This window comes from Lycorma delicatula, chromosome 3 (genome assembly GCF_047948215.1).
Source record: "Lycorma delicatula isolate Av1 chromosome 3, ASM4794821v1, whole genome shotgun sequence".
NCBI lineage: Eukaryota > Metazoa > Arthropoda > Insecta > Hemiptera > Fulgoridae > Lycorma > Lycorma delicatula.
This window is the reverse complement of record NC_134457.1, coordinates 33,575,939-33,600,776: the sequence shown is the minus strand read 5'-3', so window position 1 is coordinate 33,600,776 and position 24,838 is coordinate 33,575,939. Positions and strand designations below refer to the sequence as shown.

At 30.7% G+C, this 24,838-nt stretch overlaps 1 protein-coding gene across 1 annotated transcript in view; it reads left to right on the top strand.

The window, feature by feature from the left end:
• Positions 1-24,838, top strand: part of LOC142320867 (limbic system-associated membrane protein-like) — a 1,323,513-nt gene that overhangs the window by 403,421 nt on the left and 895,254 nt on the right. The window contains exon 2 of the mRNA XM_075358848.1: positions 402-575. Within this exon, the coding sequence (XP_075214963.1) occupies positions 434-575 (142 nt within the window). The 5' untranslated portion in view covers positions 402-433. The remainder of the gene's footprint in view (positions 1-401; positions 576-24,838) is intronic.

Below are 24,838 nucleotides of genomic sequence, written 5' to 3'. Positions count from 1 at the left end.
TTTTATGTGTGTGAATAATCAAGGATAAACCTTCATGTAAAGAAGAGCGAGGATTTTTTTTCATAATGTAGAATATATTGGTATCTGAATTTTTGAATTAAGCATATAAAAGGATTCTGGAAAAGTTTGAAGTTTTAACAGGGATTTTAATAAATAAAATATTTTTTAAATACTATTTAGAAAAAGTTAATGAAGTTATGTTAGTGTATAAATAAATACTGTTCACTATTTATTTAAATACTATTAGGATACAACAACAGAAATACAGGAAAAGGGGTTATGGTTACAAAAAAACTACATGACCATACATTAAGAAACTTTATAAACAACTACACAAGTAACAGTTAAAAATCAAAAGTAAAAAAAAGTCTATATATTAAAATTTGTTATCTATTTTTCAGGTGATCTGTAGAACTGGAGTGATGTAGAGGTGATGATCTTCAGGGAGTCACTGAAGAGTGAAAATCCATTGTTGGGTATGGCACATTGCCCTCGCCCACTCTCCTGGACTCTGTCCCTTCTGGCGTTAGCCATACTTGTTCATCTCATAGTAATGACGTCACTTGCAGAAAGAGGTAAGAATGTAGCACAGTCATTTTTTTTGTTTCTTTTGCTTTAAAGGTTTACTTGGCGGTCGGGGTTCACATCTTTCGCGCGACCCCCCCTGGACCACCAGGTCCCCCTGGACCACCGGGCCCAAAACTCCGCAAGAGAGCTCACGGACCAATTAAAGGGCTTCCGGGGTTCTCTTGAGGTCACGAGGCCACGAGACCAACCCAGCGCCGAAGAACTGGTTTCATTCGCCATTCTCGTTTACCCAGGACCCCCGAAGTGTTTGTTAACATGATTATGAGAATAATACTGATTAATAACAATTAAAGTATTCAGACTTTAAATCTAACTAAATCTCAAAAGGCAGAATAGCAGCAACTATGATAACTAAAGTACGGAAATCTTTTACGAGAAATACCTCACAACTTATTTCTGTTGCCATAGTCCCAGAAATTAATTTTTAATTTTTCTCTTCTTTCCTAAGTATTTTCATTTCACAACTACTTTACCTCGAAGGGGAATAGGGATTCGGTCTACGACTTAAAACCTTCCCTGGGATAACATGATTGTATACTGAAAATATGATAGCAATTATCTTGTTTGTTCTCGCGTCATACGAGAACATACAAACAAAATTTCGGCTTTGTATATTCGACAGCTTCTATAATAAATAAAAATTCACATTTTTAACAAAAAAAAAATTCATATTAAAAGCTTAACATATGAACTTATGTTAATACTTATGTTAAACTTATTTTTAGTGTTAGAAAAAATAACGTTCTTGGAAAATTAGGCCTGAAGCTCTACTATCAACACGTAAAAATGAAGCTGGTTTTTTAAAAATAAAAAAAAATTTTAAATCCAACATTTTGTTGGATATATATATATATTATAAAAAAAGCACATGTAAATTACATAATTTCTATAGAAAACAATCAAAATTCAATTACAGTTGTAACTTTCTATAATGGGTTGTATCAGAGTCGTTAGGAAAGTTCTTGACCTGATCCAGAGCTGGTGCAACACAATATTTATAATATTTGCGTAGTATTATTCTTTACATGGCGTACATCAAAATTTTAGACGTGTTAGTTGTTTGTGACGATTCAGTAAATCAAATTGACTTTTTCCGAAAAAATAGAAGAAACTGAAGCTAAAAATGTTATAAAGGAATTTGTTTTAAGAGGTTTAGCTTCGTCTGATATACAAAAATAGTTAGATTCCACTTTGAATGATTCTTCTTTCCCCTTCCTTTTAAAGTAAAAAGTGGGCTGTTGAATTTAAACATGGACATATATTCATTCAAAATAAGGAATTCTCGGGACGCTCAGAATCCGCAACGATATTACGTTAAACAGCTTCTGATTGGCCAGTGGTTGAAAAGAGTAGGCTTCTGATTGATTGAACACTTGCATCATAATGACCTTTATTATGATATAGGTTCAAGCTGCCTAAGTCAATCATTATAATAGCCGTAAAAGAAATATTTTTTATATAATCTAGTACATACAATAGTCGATACCATTAAAACGATATTCTTATTCATCAAACAATGTAATCCACGCACCCGGAATATCTATTTAAGTAAAATATTTTGATCAAAGTTTAAATTATATTCAAAAGCTTATGCATTTTTTTGTTAAACTTTAAAACTGTTCTTGCAATTATCTAGAAATCATTACGTAAGAAAAAATACTAAAAATTATTCATTTACTTTAAAAAATACTGTATATTTAATATTAGTTTATGAAAACATGAATCCTAATTTCACTGAGAGAATCTTTAAATACATGTTTTTGAAGTTAAAAATAAAATATTTATTGATGGTAATTAATATTTTATTTAAATGTACAATATAAATACACGCTAGAATAAAAAATTATAAATCTTTATAACTCTTGATTTGTAGAGTTCTAAGTTGTTTTGCAAGCTTTTAAAGTGATATATATTTTTATAAAAATAAAACTTTTTGTCTTGTTCATTGGTTATCATTTTTTTAAAAGAGAAGAATTGATTTACCCATTTAAAATTACGATTACTATGCGGTTTGATGGGGTTTATATCTTTTTTTTACACGATTGTCCAAAAAGAAGTGTAATGTTTTAGGGTGTTTGTATGAATGTAAATATGTGTGTTCCACTGTAGTAGCTCAACAGTCGAACCGATTTAGATGAATGACCCCGCGTTGGAATCCTTACGTTTCCGGGAGTGTCACAGGCTGTATATATATATATATATATATATATATATATATATATAAAAAATTTGAACTTATGTTCAAATTTATATATATATATATATATATATGTATGTGTATTTATAAAAATATATGTACTAGTGGAGATTTGCCGGTTGAAGCACAAACTTTAATGAATTGACTTGAACTGTGAACTGTGAGCCTCTTTCACTGCGTTAGTTGGGTTTGAATTGAAAGATTCAAATCAGTCGAATGAATAAAACTGCAAAAATAACAAAATTAAATTTACGTTTAATAAAATATTAAAAAACTTCTTTTTAATAATAGGTTTCTTGGAGACTGTGTGTGAGGCTAGAGGGGTGATTTGATGCTCTCCTGCGAGGCTAAACCAATCATCACCATCAACAGGTAATAATTGGGGTATCCCTGGGGGGCTATTTTGGGAGGTGCAATGGGGAGCTCATAATGTTTGCAAAAAATCGTCCGATTTTCTAGCCAGGGGATTCTGCCCCCTGGACACTTGACGCGTATTCTCATCTTTGTGAGAATATTAATTGTTTTACAGAAATATTTTAAGAAGTGTAATATTAGCGTGTACAGAATATTTTTTGATCATTTTGGTGTTGAATAGATGTAGAATACAATAGTTTTTAATAGAAATATAATGGTTAACGCAAGCCATATTGATAATAGGGAGTTGGTTTACGTGTGTTCGTGTGAGATTGGTTAGCTACCAGTCCAGCTGCTGCTAGTGGAAGAGTCCGGACCATGTGATCCGCCGGCCGGATTTATGGCAACAACTCTATCGCGCGAAATAAAGAATCTTTTATTTTACTACTAAATAATAATCCCTAATAATAATTTCTTTCTTTTATTAATAAAATTAATAAGTAATAATAAATAAATAAAAATATAAACATAAAATAATCTAGGCCTTGAAATTAAATTAAATAATCTGTAAATTAATTGACAACAGACTGCTTCTAGCAGTATAGAATCGTGGAGGAAGCCGTGTGCAGCCGGCAGATGCACCACCATTGGTCCGCTCTGCGCCACAATCTTTTGCTAAATATTAACTAATAATTCTTTTCTTTTAATTCACAACTGCTCAAAAAATAGTGTAATGTATTTGGGGTGTATGTATGTTTGTTCCACCGCAGCAGCTCAACGGTCGAACCAATTTTGATATACGAATCCGCATTTGAATCCTTACGTTACCGAGAGTGTCATAGCCTATTAGATATGTATGTAGTAGTGGTGGTGGTGGTGTTGATGTTGATGGTGTTGGTGGTAGTAGTGGTAGGGATAGTAGTAGAGACTAGACAAAACATCACCAACTGAAAACAAACGGTGTGTTCCTGGGCCGCTGTTTTGGAAAGTGCAGTGGGGTGTGTTATAATATCTCTGCAAAAAACCGTCCGATTTTCAAAATTGAATCGGAGTATTTGTTAGTTGGTTGAAGGCTAATATTTTCATGCATCAGGTACACTCTCGATGTAACAGATCACGGTTATTCGGAAATGTTATCTCTTCAGAACCAATATTCCGATTTTCAAAATTCAAACCAGGTGTTTGCTAGTATAATACAAAATCATGATGGAACCAAACCAGAAAAAAAGAGAAGATTTTTGTCAGCAAATTTTTTTCCGTTAGTTGTGTTTTTTTTAAATATTTATCTCTTGTTTCTTTTTGGGTATTGTAGTGGAGTATGAAAACCGTTATCCTGCGTAATCCTCTGGTAATCTTCCGGTATTTTCGTTATCCGTAATTTCAATATCCTATGGCTAATCATTTTTTTTTTTATTTGAGCTTATCGTACAGACGTCACGCCGAATCTATTCAAAATAGATTCAGGGATGGTCAAAATAGATATTTGCGTTGAAATTTGAAATCCGAAATTTTTCGCTATCACAGTACTTCCTATATTTGGTACAAGGAAGTAAAAAAAAAAACATTAATAAACAATGAACAATGTATTTTGTTATTTCTAATAATTTTTACTAGAGTAAGGCGTATTTTTTTCCTTTTACAAGCGCAACTAGAAATCAAAAATGTTTACGTATTAAATAATAGTTTAAACTTTTTTTAAATAAAATATTTCCATGTAAATCCAGAAAAAACGTAAAATGCCTAATGCTTTTGTGAATAGTTTTTTAATTCTTATCTTCTGCATTTGAGCTTACGTTTTGACAAATTAATCTCCTAATATAGCTTAAAGCAAAATTCATAAAAGTAATTATTTCTCTGAAGAGAAACAAAAATTGTGAGTTTTATTTCTATAGCTGTTTTAAAAATTGTTTCTCCATTATTTTATAACCCTTTATAACAAGTTATTTCTGTTAATTGAACTCCTAAATGAAACAAAATTTAAAAAAAATATTTATTTGTTAATGTTGGCAATTTTTAAATATGTTTTCTTTAATTTAATCTTTGTTACGTAAATGACATTATTAAACTTACAGTATTATTATTTAACCGTGTTTCATACAACGAATAAGCTAGTTTAAATAGTTACTAGAATAGAAGAAAAAGATAATAGAGAATATTTAAAAAACGAATGTAGAACTAAATGCACCAGGATTACATTCCGTTTGTTTAAACAATAATCATTTTAGTGTACAAAAACTGAAATAAAAATTACAGTCGCTTTGAACAATCTAATTAAAAAATAAAATGTTAATTTGTAATGTATTGTTTACTACACAAAGATTGCCCATTCCACAAGCTATTCGAATCCCTTTCATAAAAATGTTGTGTATATAAAAAAAAAACAAACTAAATATTAACAAAAAACTAATTGGTATTTCTTACTGTATTTATATTCCTTTATTACTGATTATTGAAGATCCTTATTTAACAATCCAAACAAAACGCATTTTTGTTGCATTTGAAATTTTACATGTTTGTAAATAATTTTTGAGCGATCTCTTTATTATTTTTTTCTAACGAATAACGATGTAATTATTATATCATGTTAGAAAGCATCCTTACAATAATTTTCTTACCGTTACAAATATAATGTTAAATCCTATTTCAGAAAATGTATTCATAGGTTTTAAAAAATGTTATGTGTGACACACCCATATTCCTTGAACGCCTATGAATTACATATACACATTTGTTTAAATGAAAAGTACATAAAATTTTATTTCATTAATAACTTCTGATATTTTTTCATAATTTTTTTTATTGTTATGAATTATTGTAATTTGTTTTTTTTTTTTACAATCAAGAGGTTAATAATTATTAATAAATCAATATATTTAAATTAAAAACCAAAGTTAACTAAAAAAAAAAAAAACGGAAATGAAGTCGGATTTGAACCAAATGTGTTTCCCCTTGTAAGATCCAAAAATTTTATTAATTAAAATTTTATTTGGCTATAACTCTGGAACCAATGAAAATTACCACTTATGGTATATCGTTGGAAAGATCTCTATGAGGGCTTATTACTACTGTTAAATAATCCAAAATCCTAATATTTGGATTTTCTGGTGTTTGACACTTTGGTACAGTCGATTCCAATCAAAACGGGAGGTGCACAACTGGATATTACAACACTCCTAAATCCAAAATTTCAACATTCAACGGCTAATCGTTTTTTTAGTTATGCGAGATACATACGTACATACGTCACGCTGAAGCTAGTCAAAATGGATTCAGGGATGGTCAAAATGGATATTTCAGTTTCCGTTTCAAAATGGATAATTCTGAAAACCGGAATATTTTGCGATCACTATACTTCCTTTACTTCGTACACGGAAGAACATTATTTACATTAAGTAAAATTAAACAGTAAACAAATTTGAAAGATTCGCAATGTCCCAGTTTTGAGTCCAGAAAGTCCGGTTGGAAACCGAAATGTCTTAGATTCATCCGGATGATCCCGGGTTTGAATCCCGACCAGCCTTGACCATTCTTCATACGCTTTTATATTATTTTAATACAAATTACTGAAGAAAGATTTAATAAAGGATTTTTTCATTAAAAAAAAAAATTGTTATTTTACATTAATATTGATAAATTTCTTATATATTTCTTACTCTAAAAAATGAGAGACGTAGCAATAAGAATAAAAAAAGCTTGTTACTTAATACTCTTTTATTTCCTCTGCATTTTCTTTTATAAAGAAAATGAAAGAAAACTTTGTAAATAATTAACTTAGAAATTATGAAAATCTTTTAAAATTTTGAGTACTTTACTTAAAATAATGTCTGTCTTTCTACGAGTAAAACATAAAGGAGAATTGACGTTTCTGAAATTAGAATAACAAAAGTTTGCTTAAAGAAATTTGTTAGATTTTAGAATTAGTTTTTCCACTTTAGAATAATACAGAATAAATAATAATATAAGAATTGTTTTAGAACGACTTGAAGAAAAAATAATCTCCTGTTGTAATATAAAAAGGTGGACCATTCATTCTAAGCTAATATAACATCAATTAATCTGGTCATAAACTGTGAGTTTACGGTTGGGTCTTTTCTTTTTCTGTTTAAGCTCCGGAACTACCGTTAGGATTGCTTAAGTGGATGAATAAGGATGTTCGTATATATGTGTGTAAATGAAGTGTAGTCTTGTACTGTCTTAAATCGACCATTTCTGAGATGTGTGGTTAATTGAAACTGAACCACAAAGAACACTAGATATTGCATCAAAACAACACGTGTCTCATCAGTTCCTAAGGGAGTTGTCATATTCGAAGTTCATATGAGCTTTGCAAGTTTAATAGAGCTTTGCTACTACTTGGCTATTCTATTTTTCTTCTTCAATCTGTGGCATTGGCTTATAATTTATTAAGTACAGTAAAATATAAAATACAATCAATCTATCAGGATTTTTCATAATCTTATCTAATAAGATCATTAAAAATTTTGTTTAGCCTCGGATGTTCTTTAGTCGCTCTTCAGAAGCACATTTTGGCTGCTTCTGCACTACACATTCCTGACTGCTACTTACAATTCAGGCTTCACTGCGTAAACGTGGAAACGACCATTGTTTTATTAAACAGAAGCTTTGTTTCTATTCGAAATATATTTTTCAAAGACCTTAGTATCATTTTACACAGCGCGTAAAACATTCGAAGGTTCATAATTTTGCATCGTCTTACTTGTGATATGTATACCGAAATGTTTAAGTGATTACACGACAAGAACAAAAATGTTATATCTTATAGAATACCTTCTTTTAAAGGCCAAATTATTAATCTTTCTTTAGCAATCTATATTCGTTGGTCATATTGTTGATACTCTTACAAAAGGTGAAAGATACAATATTGTTATTAATTTATAATTTCCTAAGGTACAACAACAACGAATTTATTTTTAATTCGTAATCAAAATAAATGCAAAAATTGTTACTCATCAAAATGTTCCAAGTCAAGATTAAACAGGATTGGCGAAATATAACTGAAGTAATATAACTGAATGTAGAAGTATTATTATTTATTCAATGACAATGAAAATAGTGGTACTTTCAACATAATCTCCGACTACATTTATGCAATTTTTCTGTAAACTTTCTTATTCCGTATTAAAGAATTGTTCACTTTAGTATCTGAGCCGTTCTTGTACAGAATTTTAACTTACTCCTTATTGCCGGACTTGGTGTCACTTAAAAGCTTTTTCGAGGACTAAACAAAAAGAAAAGACTGATACTGCGAGATTGAACTTCTAAGGTGGATGTGACAACACTTTCCACCCCCACTTTTAAATAGTTTCGTGTCTTTCAAGCAAAATTGCGAAGCGGTAATTAAGCAGAAGAACTATGACTTTTTAGAGAAAACCAAGACCTGTTTTTACAGATTATACTTTGTTTTCTGGCATGTCACAATAATATTCATTGTTGGTTGTACCTTGTTTTTCCAAATATTTCCAATAAATTAGTTCTTTGTAGTCCCAAAATACCGTTAGAAACACATTACTAGCTGACGCGTAGGTGTAACTTTTTTTCTGGCGGGCGAACTCGAATGTTTCCATTCAATATTCTGACGTTTATATTTCGGCTCAAAATATGAATCCAATTTATTAAGCGATGTGTAGAAGCATTACCTTTCTTTGGTGTATTTACACAACCTACCATCGCTTCGTATGGCCTGCTCCAACCATAACCACCTAACATATCTTACAACCCGTAACTATCAAATTAACACATTTGCGGAAGCGGGATGCTTTTACCTTCATCTAACCCCGAAGGTTTCTTACAAAATCTCTTCCTATGTCTAAGCACTCACATCGTTACTTAACTGAATCTTTAAAACACCAAAAATACTATCGTCATACCAATGAAGCAAGAGTTGATGGCAACAATGACAATTTTATCTATATTATAATTCAATTTATTCAAAGTTTTCTTGTTATATTTAAAAGTCAAGAAAAAGATTCACATATTTAATAAGCCTCTATCAACTAAGCAGGAACGCGTCTGAAAATCTACTTTGGAGACAAAATCTTTTGCGGGTTCTTACTTCTAATCTTGAAGTAAATTCTTTAGCTGATTTTCTAAGGAAAATCAGAACATATAAACATTAAACAATTTTTTTGTGAACAATTTTATTTCCTTTAGTTTACTACTAGATTTTAGGTATCTTTGTCATTTTGTTTTGAACATCATAATCATCGAAATTTTCCTTGACCTTTTTCTTGTGAATAATTAATTTTTTTTCCGCCGGTAGAGGGCGGGTTAAGGTTCATTTATGTTTCTATATATGTTCTCTAACACAGTTCTCTTACCTTTCTGATGAAGTTTTAGTAAAATCAATACGTTTATTTTCGTTGTATTCTAATAGGCGCGTGCTTTTATATACCTACTATTTATATACCTATGATGTCACACCTGTGACAGGAAAATAGCCCTGTTTTTTTAAAAAAACAGCGCTATCTGTTGGACGTAAAAGTAACACACGATATACTAAATATTTTACGATTCCATTTTAATGTTTTCGATATTTTTGGCCGCTATACACTAAAAAACTACTGGACCGATTTACGCGTGGTGAGAAAGGAAGAATCGGAAAAGGGAAATAGGGAAAAATCATTAAAGAAAAAACTCGAAAAGGGAAGAAGGGGAAAATGGAAAAAAGGAAGAAATTTATAAAAAGGGAAGAAAGGGAAAAACGGGGAAAAGGAAATGGAAAGAGGAAAGGGGTAAAGAAAAAACGAATGGGGAAGAGAAAGGCGAAAGAAAATAAGGGAAAGAGAAAGGGGAAAGGAAAATAAGATGGTAAATGGGCGGAAAGGAAAAGGAATATGGTAAAAATGAAAATGACAAATGGAAAGTTGGGAAAGGAGTAAAAGGAAAAAGGTGAAGGGGAAGGGGAAAAGGGAAGAAAAGGTTAAAAGGGAAAGGTTAATTTTTGTGAAGTTCCGTTATGTTTATTTTGTTAATGTTTTATCAAAATTTCAATTGTGTTCATTTAATCTATATATATATAGTGAGTGCATTTATATATATATATATATATATATATATATATATATATACACTCAAATCTAGCAACAATTGGAAACCATTGCCGGGTCTGCTAGTATATAATAAAACTAAATATTTCTACGAAAACCAGGAATTCATTAACAAATAAAGTTTTCCAGATAAATCGGGTTAAAATAATAGCATTTAAATTAGGATTCGATGAAATCGAAATGAAATGTAAAATTTCATTTTATTTACATTATACAATTAATGCTTCACTAGCCCGACCGTTTAGCTAGGGGGCTCTACCCGACTGACCTCCGACACTTTCGTCAATCTAATAGTTGTGAAAATATTAAATTACTTCCAGATATTTATTAAAGTAAAAACTTAATCCTATTATTTCATTATATCTGTTGTCGTGGTGACAGAAATATTTATATTTTAATATTTTTTCTTTTATAAATATCTTTCATATTTTAATCCCCAAGATGTCTAGTAGATCTTTTTCTGGGATGATACAAAAATATCCTGAAAATTTGAAAGCAGTCAGTCGGTTGGTTTCGCAAAGAGCGGTACTGTTGCAATCATACACAATTTTCGTATTTATATATATGATTTCTTTGAACATTAAGAACAGTACGTTTAAATTATTTATCAAATAATTAATACCTAGTCCAATATTTTTTGACTATGCAGATACATCCTAGTTATTTAAAAATATAATTTTAATTATTAAAAAAACATAATGGTTCTCCTTTCATTGTTATATAGTTAATTAATTTTATTCGTGAGCAGAGTAATGTTCAGAGATTGAAGTTCTAAATATTTATTGTTATTTATTAGATAACAATAAATATTTAGAACTTCAATAAGCAATAATGAAGTTCCAGCCTTTTAAGATAAATTTTTTTTTATAGATAAGGTGATAAAACGTTTCGAATGAAAAATTAATATAATAGGGTGTTATGAGTATAATTTACAGACTTAATTATGCAGATACATTATTCGGTAATATAATTCCTTACTATTTTATGTTTAGAATTTTTTTTAATGTTTATTTTATATATATAAAAATCAGAAATAAATAAAAATAATTCTTCTAAATATATTTTCCATGAATATATTAGCCAAGTAATTCTTAAAATTTTAAACTGATTCATAATCAAAATGAAATAAGATTGGCTAACCTTGGAATGGTTGTAAAATGCACAACCAGCATCACTATTATTAGTTTAATTGGTTGTCGGATAATTATTTTAGTTTCAGCTGAGTTTACAACTGTTTCTATGGAATAAGTCTTAGACAAACTTTGCTCTTGGATGATATTTTAATAAATAATTAAATAAGAAATTAAATGTATATAATTAAAATAACAACGTAGAAATTGAAACTGAAACAAAAAAATATTTTAAAACCACAGAGTAAAGACATAATTTATTTTTCTTCTGTTTTTTATTCTTTTACTTTTTTTTGTTTTTTAAGGATTATTATTATATTTAAATTCATATAAAATAACGTTTATCTATTTATTATATTTTTTTTTTTTAATCAGAGAAGAGAATATTTATATATTTATTACATTTAATCCTTAATGTCTGAACTATGTAATCTTTATAATAAGAAAAAATGATGATTTTCTCCGAGTAAGCACAGACTTGTTTGCTAGCGCTCTTGTTTATCGAATTTTGTTGAGTTTCTCTTTTATGTTTCTCGTTTATTTTTGTTATTGGTTGTTTCGTTCGTTGTTTTTAAGTTAGTTGTGTTAAGTTTTCTTTCGTTTTGTGTTAATTCGTTCGTTTAAGTTAGTGTCACATTGGGTAGCACACCTTCCTGACTAATTTTATTATTAGTAGACTTAATTACAGTTAGTTTTCGTTCTAATTGACATTACTGAGTCGTTCTGTTTATGTTATTGCGTTTTTGTTGCTTATTAATTAAATTATTTATTTTTGTTTTTATATTAGTCGGCCTACGGTTGTCAGAGGCTGTTTACATGGCAACCACAGCTGATTGGTTTGTTTACATCCGTAGTTTACATTCTTGAATAGTTCGAATTAAATTAAAGTTTTATTAAATTTAGCCAATTTTTATGTAATATTTTTCCTGTTGTTGATGATCTCATAACTGAACCCGAAAGGTCCGGGGGTGCGTCCCCGCCCATGAAGGGGGCGTTTACCCCAGTGGGGAGGCAGCGATCCGGTAGGACGCAGGGTTGTCCGCGAAAGTTTCTGACAGTGGTACAGACAGTGCGGATAGTGCTGACCATGAGTCACACCGGCGGTCTGTTGCTAGGTAAATGGATACTTCAAGGAGAAAATACGTGCAGATGGTTTGGATCGCCAGAAACGAGCCGAAGCCCTGTACATGGAATCAAGTGACGACGATGTCATCAATGACACCCTCGTCTGAAGGTTTAGAGGAGCCTTTATCGATGGGGAAAACATCTAAGAGGCGGTTGGGGCTCTCCCACCAATAGCGAAGGAACAAGAAAAGCCTCAAGTGGCAGCTGTAGACTCATCTGTTACTAATAGGTTTAGTCAATGTTCTGGTTGGTCGACGCCAATGGAGATGGTGACGAAGGCGGTCTCTATAGAAGTGGATCTATTGGCGAGAAGGCTTAAAAGGGGAAGTTTCTTGCCTTTAACGTTTCTTGTCTTCTTCGATGCGTTAAAAAGATGAGCGACTTGGTCCGCAAGTATGCTGACACTAAGACTGAAAGAAAAGCCTGCTTACAGAATATGGACGTGTTAGCTGGAATGTTGGAAATGTTCCGTGACGTTCTGGAAGATTAGCCTGCTGGGGTTAACCCATCGGTTTGGTCTGGTGGTGAACGCGTCTTATCATCTGATTTGGAAGTCGAGAGTTCCAGCGTTCAAGTCCTAGTAAAGCCAGATATTTTTACACGGATTTGAATACTATATTGTGGATACCGGTGTTCCTTGGTGGTTGGGTTTCAATTAACCACACATCTCAGGAATGGTCGAACTGAGACTGTACAAGACTACACTTCATTTACACTCAACATATTATCCCCACTCATCCTCTGAAGTAATACCGGAACGGTAATTCCCAGAGGCTAAACAGGAAAAAGAAAAAGCCAGCTGGGGCTACGTCTGAAGACTGTTCATATGGTGAAGAAAGCTACCCAAGCATATTTTGTCATCTCTGATGTGGCTGCGCAAACGGAAGACAGTAGTGTCCGGCCTCACATTGAGGGTGCGGCAGGCCCTTGATAATGGGGTGGATGATGATGACCTGTGCCGATTGGTCATCCAGCGAGATGGCGTAAGGAGCTGTTTACATCCAATGCTGTGATTGAGGATGTCTGTCGCATCGATGGTTTGGCTTGGGTGGTCGACCTGGCACGGAGTACGGACGGTTGGTCACATTTGAAGTTATTGGAGGAGATTCCCTGGACCGGGCAGACGCTTCGGACTGGCTCACTCGGAGTGGACCAGATTGTGGTCTGCAGAACCCGTACCATGGACTTGGCAGGTAATGACGGTCGACTTCTCTGAAGTCCGGTTGGTCCTGGTCGAGACCCGGAATATCTGTTTTTGTGGGTCTCAAGGGAAGATGAGGCTTCATCAACAGAAGGTTCCCCCAACTGCGACAGTTGGGGTAAAGGTCACACATTCGCGGACCTCCTTCGTTCATTGAAGGAGATCGTGTCGCCGAGCGAAGCGAGTATTCTCTCGACAAGAAGAACAGGGTGAGGATCTCTATATTAGGATCCAGGATACTGGGGACACAGACAATATGGAGGGAACTACAGCTTCGGCCTGTAGGGTCGTTCGGCGAATCCATCTGTTGGTTAAGGGTGTCGACTCGCTTATCTCCGAGGAGGAACTTGTACGTGATATACTGAAGACGTCGAGGGAATCATCTCCCAGGGAGTCATCTCCCAAGGCTCTCGTTTGGGGATATAAAAGTGACGAATATTGTGATTCCTCCGCTGCGGGCCGACTAACTGCTGGAGGACGGCTGCATCCGCGTTGGGTGGGTGTCTTGCCTAGTTCTGAGGAGGTCCGCGGAGGAACGTTTTTATCGGTGCTGGGGATCGGGCACCGGGATGGACCTTACAGCCTTTCCAATAAAAGAGGTCATTGTTTCAACTGTGGGGTTGGAGGACATCTTCGAGCGGATTGTCCGATAGAGGCCAAGTGCTTCCTGTGTAATGTTCGGGGTTACTCATTGGGGGGGACGAGACTGCAGGGGGGGACGAGACAAATGAGACCCTGTCTCATTTGTCTTGGAGAAGACCTGCGTTGGGACAGCCCCATCCGGAGGTGTGGGCCGCTTAGGTGTCCCACTGCCGATGATTGGACGGGGACTTCCCTATGATTTTCTTGGAATTTCATATTGGATGGTAAATTTAGACCGTAGTCCCGCTGGTGGATCCCTTTGGGGTTCCTCACTTGAGGTGTGACGTAGAGACCGAGTCCCAGTGGTGGGATTTCTTTTGGATCCCCTCATCAGACGCATGGCGCATAACTTAACCGGCTACCTGGGGGAAATTATGGTTCTCGACGAGGTAGCTTGAGGCGATGGCACCCCTTGGAGCTGTATTTATGCTTAGTTGCGTGTCCAGGTCCAGGACAACTGAAAAAAAATCATTATAATAAACAAAAACACATTTTAAATAAGGTAAAGAAAATTACAACAGTTGAATTAAAATTAGTTACAAGTTTTCATGAAAAGAATGTTACACTTCAAAAAAGTAAAACAAGATGTAAATAGCATCTACATTAACATAATAGAATTGTCATTATTTTTTTAATTAATAAGATATATATATAAAAAATTACTTATTACTTATTCGTTTGGCTAAGAAAGCAATTTTGGCAAATAGATTTTATTATCAAATTTAAAAGTAAATAAATAGAAAAATTTAATTAATTTAACACATAAATATAAGTAAAAATAATTTATGTGTTTAAGCACATAATATAATATCTTTTGTACCTTTGGGTGGGGGCTTGATATCGTCACAATCTTGATTTAAACTTGTATGTGGAATATGGAGCTGTAATTTTTGTAGCGTATGAATAATGTCATGCCTGATAGGGATTCGAACCCGGGACCTCTGGATGAAAGACCGAGAATCTACCACTCCGTAACGGAGATAAGAGGTTATTTAATATAATAGTCAACGTATTTATATGCTTGTCAAATTTATTTATAAATTATATCATTAGAACTTTATTCAAGTAATTCTGAATAAATTATATTAAAAAAAAAAAACAATAAATGAAGAATAAATGAGGCAATAGTCTATTTTATTAAAAATAAGTTCAAATAGCTTCTTTTATTTATAATTTTGAACGTTCTTCCGTGTTGTTTTGTAGAGTAAAAACTAATGAAATATGTTTTTCAATTACTTTTATATTTCACTTCCGATATTCAGATTTCCTTTTTTTTTATCTTTAAAATAAATCTGTAAAATTTTATGTTGTATGTAAAACGTTCGTAAAATTCCCAGAATGATATTCTATAAATGCATACTGAATTGAATATGTTTTTGATGATACAGTTTCCTTGTTCGCTGTCAATAAATATCAGTCCAGATTAACCAGCGGAACGAATGGATTACAAAGTGCTGTACATCGTTTTGCGGAATTATTCTGTTTTAAAAAAAAAGTATATGTGTATATATATATTCTTAGCTTTCTATTTTTAACTTTCTATTTTTAATTTAAATAAACACTTTTTATTTTCGTTAATTTTAGAAAAAAAGAAAAATATAAAATTTAGACGGTTGAATTGGTTATTAAGAGATTCGTCTTATCGTTAAATAACAGATAACTGATATTGTATAAGGCATTTTTAAAGCCAATATTGGCGTTCGGGATTTGAGGTGTGGCAAATAATAGTATAATCGACATCATCCAAAGGTTACAGAACAAAATTCTCAGGTTTGAGAACAAAATGTGGAGGGGACGTTGTTTGAAAAGAACAAGGAGATCCAGGATTACCTATGGATGTCATTTATTCGTGAAGAAATTCACCGGCAAAATTCAAAGTATGTATTTAAGCTTAATGCGCATGAAAACCATCTGCTAACCTTTTGGATAATGGTGAAGATTTGAGACGACTGAAGAGGTTGCATGTATTGGATCTAGAAGGCTGTTGTGCGTTGAATATCATCATTTTCTTACTGAAATTTTGCTGATACTATTTATGAATTATTTTAGTTTAGAATATGAATTTTTTTTGTTGAATATGAACTGTTTAATCTTGCTTGAATTATTTTGTGCCTTGATTTATATTTAGTTTCTTATACGACCTGAGTTAATGTATTATATGTCTTCTTTGTTTCCCTACTCACTTCCTTGCTCTATTTTCACTTTCTTAAGAGTTAATTGTCGAATTGTGAGTACTTTGTATTTGTTGAATTTTTTATTGTACTGTATTTGGTTTAGTCCTTTAAATTGTTTTGGAAGGTATCACTGGTATCCAACCAGTGATTGCCTTGCTTTCACGTCATTATTACTCTCTGTAATTTACTTATAGTTTTCTTGTTCAGGAAATTGTAAATAAAGCAATACACCGAAAAAGAACTCCTTGAAAATTTTAAAACAAAAGAAAATAGTATTTTACATAAATCGGTATCATTTTATTTCATAAATTATCTACTTTTCAATTTATGTATATTACAACACTTTTAACTCATTTATTCTATCTTTTCTCATGTATGAGTTTTTGGCAAACATATACACAAAGAATAACTATAGAATACTATTACTAGTTACGAGTGTTGTAATATACATAAATTGAAAAGTAGATAATTTATGAAATAAAATGATACCGATTTATGTAAGGAACTAATCTAAGCAAGTTGACAAAATTTAAATTGTTAATAATGTACTATACAGAGGAATGAAAATATAAATTATATGTATATTCGTAACACATACAATGTTTTATGTTATGAATTAAATTTAAATTTATTATTTGATTTTTGACCATCTTTAGTAAAATGTTTTATATTAACCTGCATGAAATGAAATATTTTTTTTTCATTATTTTTTATAGTCGCACCAATGATGCGACAATGAATTTGATGATTTATGAGTCATTAGCGACTTAAATAAAAACTATGATTTCATAATTAATTAAGTAATAAAAACCAAAAAAGAGTTTCGAATAACCAGTTAATGCATTTTAAATAAAATTTGATGTAAATTTAAAAATACAAATGTATTCAACCAGTTTATGTTCATATGTAAGAGAAGAAAAATTTTTCTTAATTACGTAATAACTAAAAATTTTAAGAATTATAAAATAAATTGTATTTTTAAATATTCGCTCCAACCAATAAAGTTAACTAAAAAATAGTGAATTCTGATTTGTCTTTTCCATTTAGTTCGTTTGGAAATACTGAATCATATAATGTAGGAAAATGCACTGTAAAGATATTTATCTCGAATAGCTTCAATCTTAGATTCATTTAATTAAATGAATTTCTTAGAGTTTTTCAGGTAGTTAGTATGCATTTATTACCAAAAATAGGCGAAAAAATTCAGTGGAACTTCTTTCAGTTTTAATTAAATTTAGCTAATTGTTAAAAAAAAAATAATCCGCCGATATCCGTGACGCAGTGGTCGCTCACAACCTTTCATCCGCAGGTCCCGGGTTTGAATCCCGGTCGAGCATGGCATTTTTCATACGCTAACAAAATAAACTAACAAAAGAATAAATGATTTTTGTTATATTTCTCTTTTAACATGATTTTATTAATTACTTCAAAATTTCAAAAATAGTTATACCAGATGAAGTTCTATTTTTTTGTCTACAAATATAGTTTTCTAAAACCGATTTTTGGCGCATATTTTAGAAAAAAAAAATAACCAGAAGGTTTTTCAGAGAATTATTTTACCAAGAGAAAAGTAAAATTATTATACGAGAAAGGTGGTTTACAAATCTTTCCTGAGACAGAAATAACAAAATCTAAAAAAAACAAGTAATTAAAAGAATCCTGGTTTAGAAAAATTAAATACACAAATTGAAATATTTAGGCTAAATAATAACCTCAAATGGTTTGGATAAGAAGGAATTAGAAAACAGAAAAATAGTTTTTGTAAGGTTGAAATTATTAAAAATATGTACAACAAGGAAAATTTATCAATAAATATATAGTTGAGACACTGTAATTTATCAATAAATATATAGTTAAGACACTGTAATACAGTATTTAAATTAGTAATCCTATATGGGTCAGAATCCTTCAATATAACATATCTAGAATCCACTTTTAAAAACAGGAAGGGAAATTTAAAAATCGTTCCATGGCCAAAGGAAAATGAAGGATGGATACAGAATGAATTGAAATATAAATGTGTGGGACTCAAACTTTCGTTACAATGTATTATATTATATATATATATACATACATATATAATAAAAACTTTCTTTTCCTTGACTAATTAAAAAGCAACTAATAACTTTTACTAATAATAATAATAGAACAGGCACAAAATTGTCATGTATATTTTTTGTACTAACAAATTTGAACAAACATAACATTTTCTTCATAATAAGTCATTTTGTTCATAAGTGAATAATATTTTACGTAATATTATAATTCGATAAAATCAATATTTACGGAATTATTAAAGATTATTTGATTTAAATTTCCACCTTTTTCTTATTTTTAAAGGTAAATTTTCAAAAATTTTTCATAAGATGTTCACTAATCTGAAAAACGAGATTTCACTGAAATATGTCAATCTGTTCTTAAGGTTTATATATTTATTAAAAAAATACAAAATGCAGGACCGAGGAAAATTGAAGCGAGATACATTTGTCCTCATGAATGTTTTCTACAGTTTGTTGTTTTGAGTCAGACCCTTAAGTTTGGCCTAAATTCCTGGGACACTCGGCACAAACTACAATTCTGTCATATTTCCATGATTTTCCTTAAAAATAGCTTTTAAGTTAAAAAATAAATAACGGTATTAAATTTTATTAAATAACTCTACTTCAAACGACATTTTATAAATAAAAATTTATTTATTTTCTTTTAAAAATAAGAAGTATGAAGTTATTCTTTATTTTCTTATCGAAGACGTGGGAAATTATTTCTTAATTTTTAAAATTTTAATCTATAAGATTATTTACTAATAATTAGTAGTTAAATAATAGTTTGCAAATTTGTTAATAAAAATTTGCCATTTTAATTTAGGTTTTCTAATTAACTGTTATGAATAATATTTAGTTAACAATATTATGAACCGAGGTAAAATTATCCCTGATGTTAATACTGTGATAATGTAAGGTTAAATTAAGTTTCAACTTATTCATTTTCGCATATTTGTCTAATTTAAATCAAGAAAGTTCGCAGTAGTTTGTCAGTTTTATCACAAACCACATCAATTACTTGCGGACTGTTTACCGTGTGGGGAGTAAAATCTGTAATTTACCACGCCATTTATTCTGTAATAAAATTGAAATTTGTCTTAGTTTGTCTTATATATTAACATGAATTAAAATTTTTTTGTCGTTTCATTTTAATTTTCTTTAAATTGTTTTCATGTTAGTTACCTTGTAACTAAGATACTCATGAATAATGTTAAATTATGAATGGAAAATGATAAGTGACGCCCACCCTAGTTCTTTCGTGGTAATTCAAAATTTGCAATTTTTTCTAGTTTTCTAGGTATACATTCTTTGTTAGCTTATTTGTCATTTCCTTCACTAGACAAAACAAAATACATCAGAGCTCATTATTTCTTGGCGTAATAATTCTAATTTATTTTGATACTTGACGTCTTTTACCTATCTGTGTGACCAAGAAAGTTTTATTTAATTTTATGTCAGCTTCGCATACTCATTATTAAATTGTTTTTATGATTCAAATCGAACTAGCCCTCATAAACTGTTTTTAATTTGATCTAATCTATTCAATTTAAAATTTGATACAGGCCTTACTTACCGGGAAATTAAACGTTGATTATAATTTAAAAAATGAGCTAAATCATTCATTAATAATAATTTTAGTGAGGTATATCTTTCATTTCAGTGAATGGTGACTTCATCACTTGAGAAATGTTTATACATGATTTTATTCAGCATTTAAATATAAATGACTAACGTATTCCGTCACGACTTCGCCAACAATATAGATGTAGCTTCACTCGCAATGCTTTTTTTAATAACAAACTTATTTTTTTATAATTAAAAAATATTTAATCAACAATATTATATTTACATTTTCATTAAATCCTGATAAAACGGTAAACAAAACTTTTTTGAAAAATACTGAAGGAATATACGATAACAATGAATTGTTGCCCAAAACTTAAATAAAGGAAAACAAAAAAAGGAAGATCAATAGACCAATCCATAGTTCAATATAAAAGTCCAATAAAGATGAACAAAAAAATTATTACAATCCCAAATCTAGTATTCTCATTGCAGCTTCGCCCGTGCTCTATGCTTACTTGCGTTTTACGTGACGATCAGAGGGTCATGGTTCGCTTCGCTCACCCTTCCCGTTTTCTCCTGTTTCTCTTTCCCCTACTTCCCTTTCCTCTTTTCTCTTCTCTTTCCATTTCCTTTTCCCAGTTTTCCTTTTTTCCATTTTCCCCTTCTTCCCTTTTTACCCTCTTCCCTTTTACCTTTTATGATTTTTCTATATTTCCCTTTTCCAATTTTTCCCTTCTCCCTTCTTTTCCGGTTTTCGATTCCAGTTGGTTTTCGATGAATTTCGCTAGAGGTTCATTTTGCCGCTAAGCAGAAAACATGGTAAAATTCTTTGTTATTCATAATTTAAAAACAAAGCCTATTCCGAACATATGTTTATTATGAACTTTTTTCATTATTTTAAACAGACAAATTTCAATTAAATTTTTTTTAATCCCTTTCCTCTTCCCCCATTTCTCTATTCTCTTTCCATTTACTTTTCCTTTTTTTATTTTTTCCATTTTCTTCTCCGTGCGTAAATAGGTCCAGTAGTTTTTTAGTCTATTGCGGAAAATACATCACATGTCTTGTACGCCTATTAAATTACATTTACACATTATTTTTAAATGAAAAGCACATAAGATTTTATTTAATTAAAAGTTTCTGATGTTTTTTCACTTTTGTTTTTTGTTATCAAATTCATCGTAATTTTTTTTTACAATGAGAGGTTAATAATTATAAATAAATCAACATATCTAAATTAAAAAAAAAAAAAAAACGGGAAATGTCTGATTCGAACCGATGTGCCTTCTCCTTGTAAGATCCAAATATTTCATTAAATAAACTTTTATTTTCCTATAACTCTGGAACCATGTCGTTGAAATGCTCTCAGTCAGGGCTTATTACTGCAGTTAAGAAAAAGTCCACAATCCAAACTTTTTTCGATTTTGGGCTTTTTTGGACACTTTTGGTCCAGTCAATTGTAATCAAATGGAGAGATGCACAACTAGATGTCACAACAGTCCTAAATCCAAAATTTTATCGGCTAATCGTTTTGGAGTTATGCGAGATACATACGTACGTACGTACAAACGTCACACCGAAACTAGTAAAAATGGATTCAGGGAAGTCAAAATGGATATTGGAAACCTAAATCTACTGGAGACCTAAATTTTTCGCGATAAAAATACTTCCTTTACTTGGTACAAGCAAGTAAAAGCAAAACGAAAAAATAAATAATTTTTTGCTTAATTATCATGAAAATGATAATTGTGAAGCTGTGGAGCTGGTAAAACGTAGGCTCTTAATTAAAAGGATTCATCAATACATAAATAATGCATTTTCCTCAATAAATAAGTGTAAATTAACTTTCACATCTGCCCAATAAGAAAGTGTTTCACCACGTTAATGTGTCTGCATACACGTCACGAGTTGTTTGTGAATATCTATGACCTACTCTTTGAAGTCCTTCTACATGCACCAAATTTGGTTCCCATTAATTACTTGCAAAACTTGAAGAAATGACTCGCTGGAGGATGATTCTCTTCAAGTGATGAGATCAAAGCTGAGACTACTGCTTATTTCGCACTTTCGGACAAATCCCGTTATACAGAGGGGATTAAAATTTGGAAATTCGTTGGTTAAATGTATCGAATTAATATTGTATTGTGTTTAAGATAATAAATACTGTACTGAAGATTAAATATGGATTCCCAATTAGAAATTAACGCTTTTTGAAAAAAAAATTATATTTTTGTACTAAGTAGGTCTGTTTTTAATGAGTTTAAATAATACACCGTATTTTTTTTTAAATATTCATTCTAAATCTTTCTCGTAAGGATCACTTCCTTCATCATAGTGAATCACACATTTTTATATAAAATAAAATTTAGGGTAAGAAATTAAGTAATTAGTTTTAAATATTAATTAACTTAATTTATTGCTTAAACACACGCTTTAACACTCAGTTTAATCAACGTAAAAGTTATTACTGAAATGTAATAGAGGCTACGATTAAATAATTAAACTAATTCTTTATATAAACATTATGAGGATTACTGATGAATACCCGTAAATATTTTAAATTTAACAATAATTAAAATTAATCTTTCCCAATTATATGAAGTTTCAAAATACACTATTGACTTACATTATGTTACAAATATATTAAATTAACTTAATGAGAAAAAATTTTCAGATTAAAAACTGAAGAATAATCATTTTAAATTAGTTCACTGAAATAATCAGTCACAGTACGATTATAATAATATGTTATATTTTCTAAAAATATTAAACTGAAAATCGATTGATATTTTTGTGACATGAGGAAATATTGAAGAAAAAAACAGTGTTATACTGCTACATCAAACCTAAAAATGTAATATAAAATAAAAACGAAATATGATACGTCATAAATTAATATAAATATGCATATAGAAGCAATTTGTTAAATTGCATCCTGCAGCGCTATATTTTCTTAAAAATAATAATAGTAAAAATGTTTCTTATATTAATGATTTTTCTTACATTTATAATGTTCTATATTTTCCATAAGGTCGTGGCTGCCACTGAATAACGATTTTGTTATGCATGACGATAAAATTTTGTAGCTTGTCACAATTGTCATGCTGGGCCAAGACTGAATCCCGGAACCTCTGGATAATGATACAAACTCTACCACCCTGCCACAGAGATCAACAATGTAGGAATAATTTCATTATTTCTAAAGCATGGGAAATTTTTTAATATTATTCTTGGTTATTTTTCATTTTTAGTTATTATAGAATTTTTAATTATAGAACTTATTTTCGTGTTTACCAGTTTGCTGCAAAATTATTATGAGAAGTATTTTCTTTTAGAGTGAAATTTGTGAAGCTGGAAAAATACAGTAAGGCTTCTAATTAAAAGGTGATGTAGGGTTATAACTAATATTTTTATATTCATTTAATAATAACATGAATGCATTTTCCTCAGCATTAACATTTTATTCTAAAGAAGAATAGATGTACTCGACTTGATTTTTTTATGATTACAATTTTTCAAGTTCTGAATGTTTTAATGGGGTAGTATCTTTTTATTAATTATTTATCTTTTTGTTAATTCTTCTTTTGTTAATAGAAACACAGAAATGAAGCAATCTAAAAATGATTTTTTTCATTATTATGATACATACAGTGAATGCGTAGAAGAGAAATTAATAAAAACTAAAACAAAAAATTGTGTGAATGATAAAAAAAAAACGGTGTTTTATAACTTCCCCGACTCGTCATTATAATGTATTCTGCAATAAATAAATATTAAATTACAATATTGTGGATGCTGTCTTTTTGCAAAGAACTTTTTCCACTAATGTATTACTTATCTAAGATACATTGAGAGAAATATGCTTTTCAGGCGTCTTCATCGAGACGCCTGAAAAGGCGTCACTATTCACTATTATGCATCACTATTCTGCATCTATGCAGAAAAATCTCTGCACTGGACGTCAAAAAAGTTTAATATCATTCTCTTATAAATGGAAGTTATCTTAACTATATTTGATTTATTACGGGGACAGTTGGAGTTATAAGGATAATTGAAATTTGTTACTCCCACTTCTTTCAAAATATAATTTGTACGGACACTCAGTTATATTTCTTTTTAAATTTTGGGGCCGGAGAATTTTTTTGTAAAAAAAAAATGTATTTCCCATATATTTATATAGAAACGCCAGTAAATTACGAGTAATAAGAAAATAAGTTTTTATATCTCCTCCTATCCCTAAGAAATGGATGTTTAAAAGAAAATTAAGAAATGAATGACCGTTATGTATAACGAACACTATCAATTTACTTCATCTATTAGAACAAGTATTATAAATATCTAGATTTAACAGAATCGAGAAACATATTCTGTAGCCGCAACGTAACGGCCAGCTTGGACGATCAGCCGGCACGTCACTGCTACACTATTGTTATACCTGAAGCATTGGCACACCATGATTAGCAATCTCTTAGTAGCAGTGATTTTTGTGGGATTACAGTATTAAGAAAATGACATGTTTCAAATTAAATACAATTATTTTTATTGTATTTTTGTTCCACTTTTGCTTTTCCATCTATATAAAGTTTAATTCTGTGGTTCCGCACGTGTATAATTTCATGAAGAAAGAATCATTAGCTGTAGGAAAATTAAGAAGAAGACAAGTAAAAAATTAAAAATTGAACAAGTATTTAGTAAAGGAGATTCCTAAGAGCGAGGAATATGTTTTTAAGTTAGGTAATAATCTTCGCCACT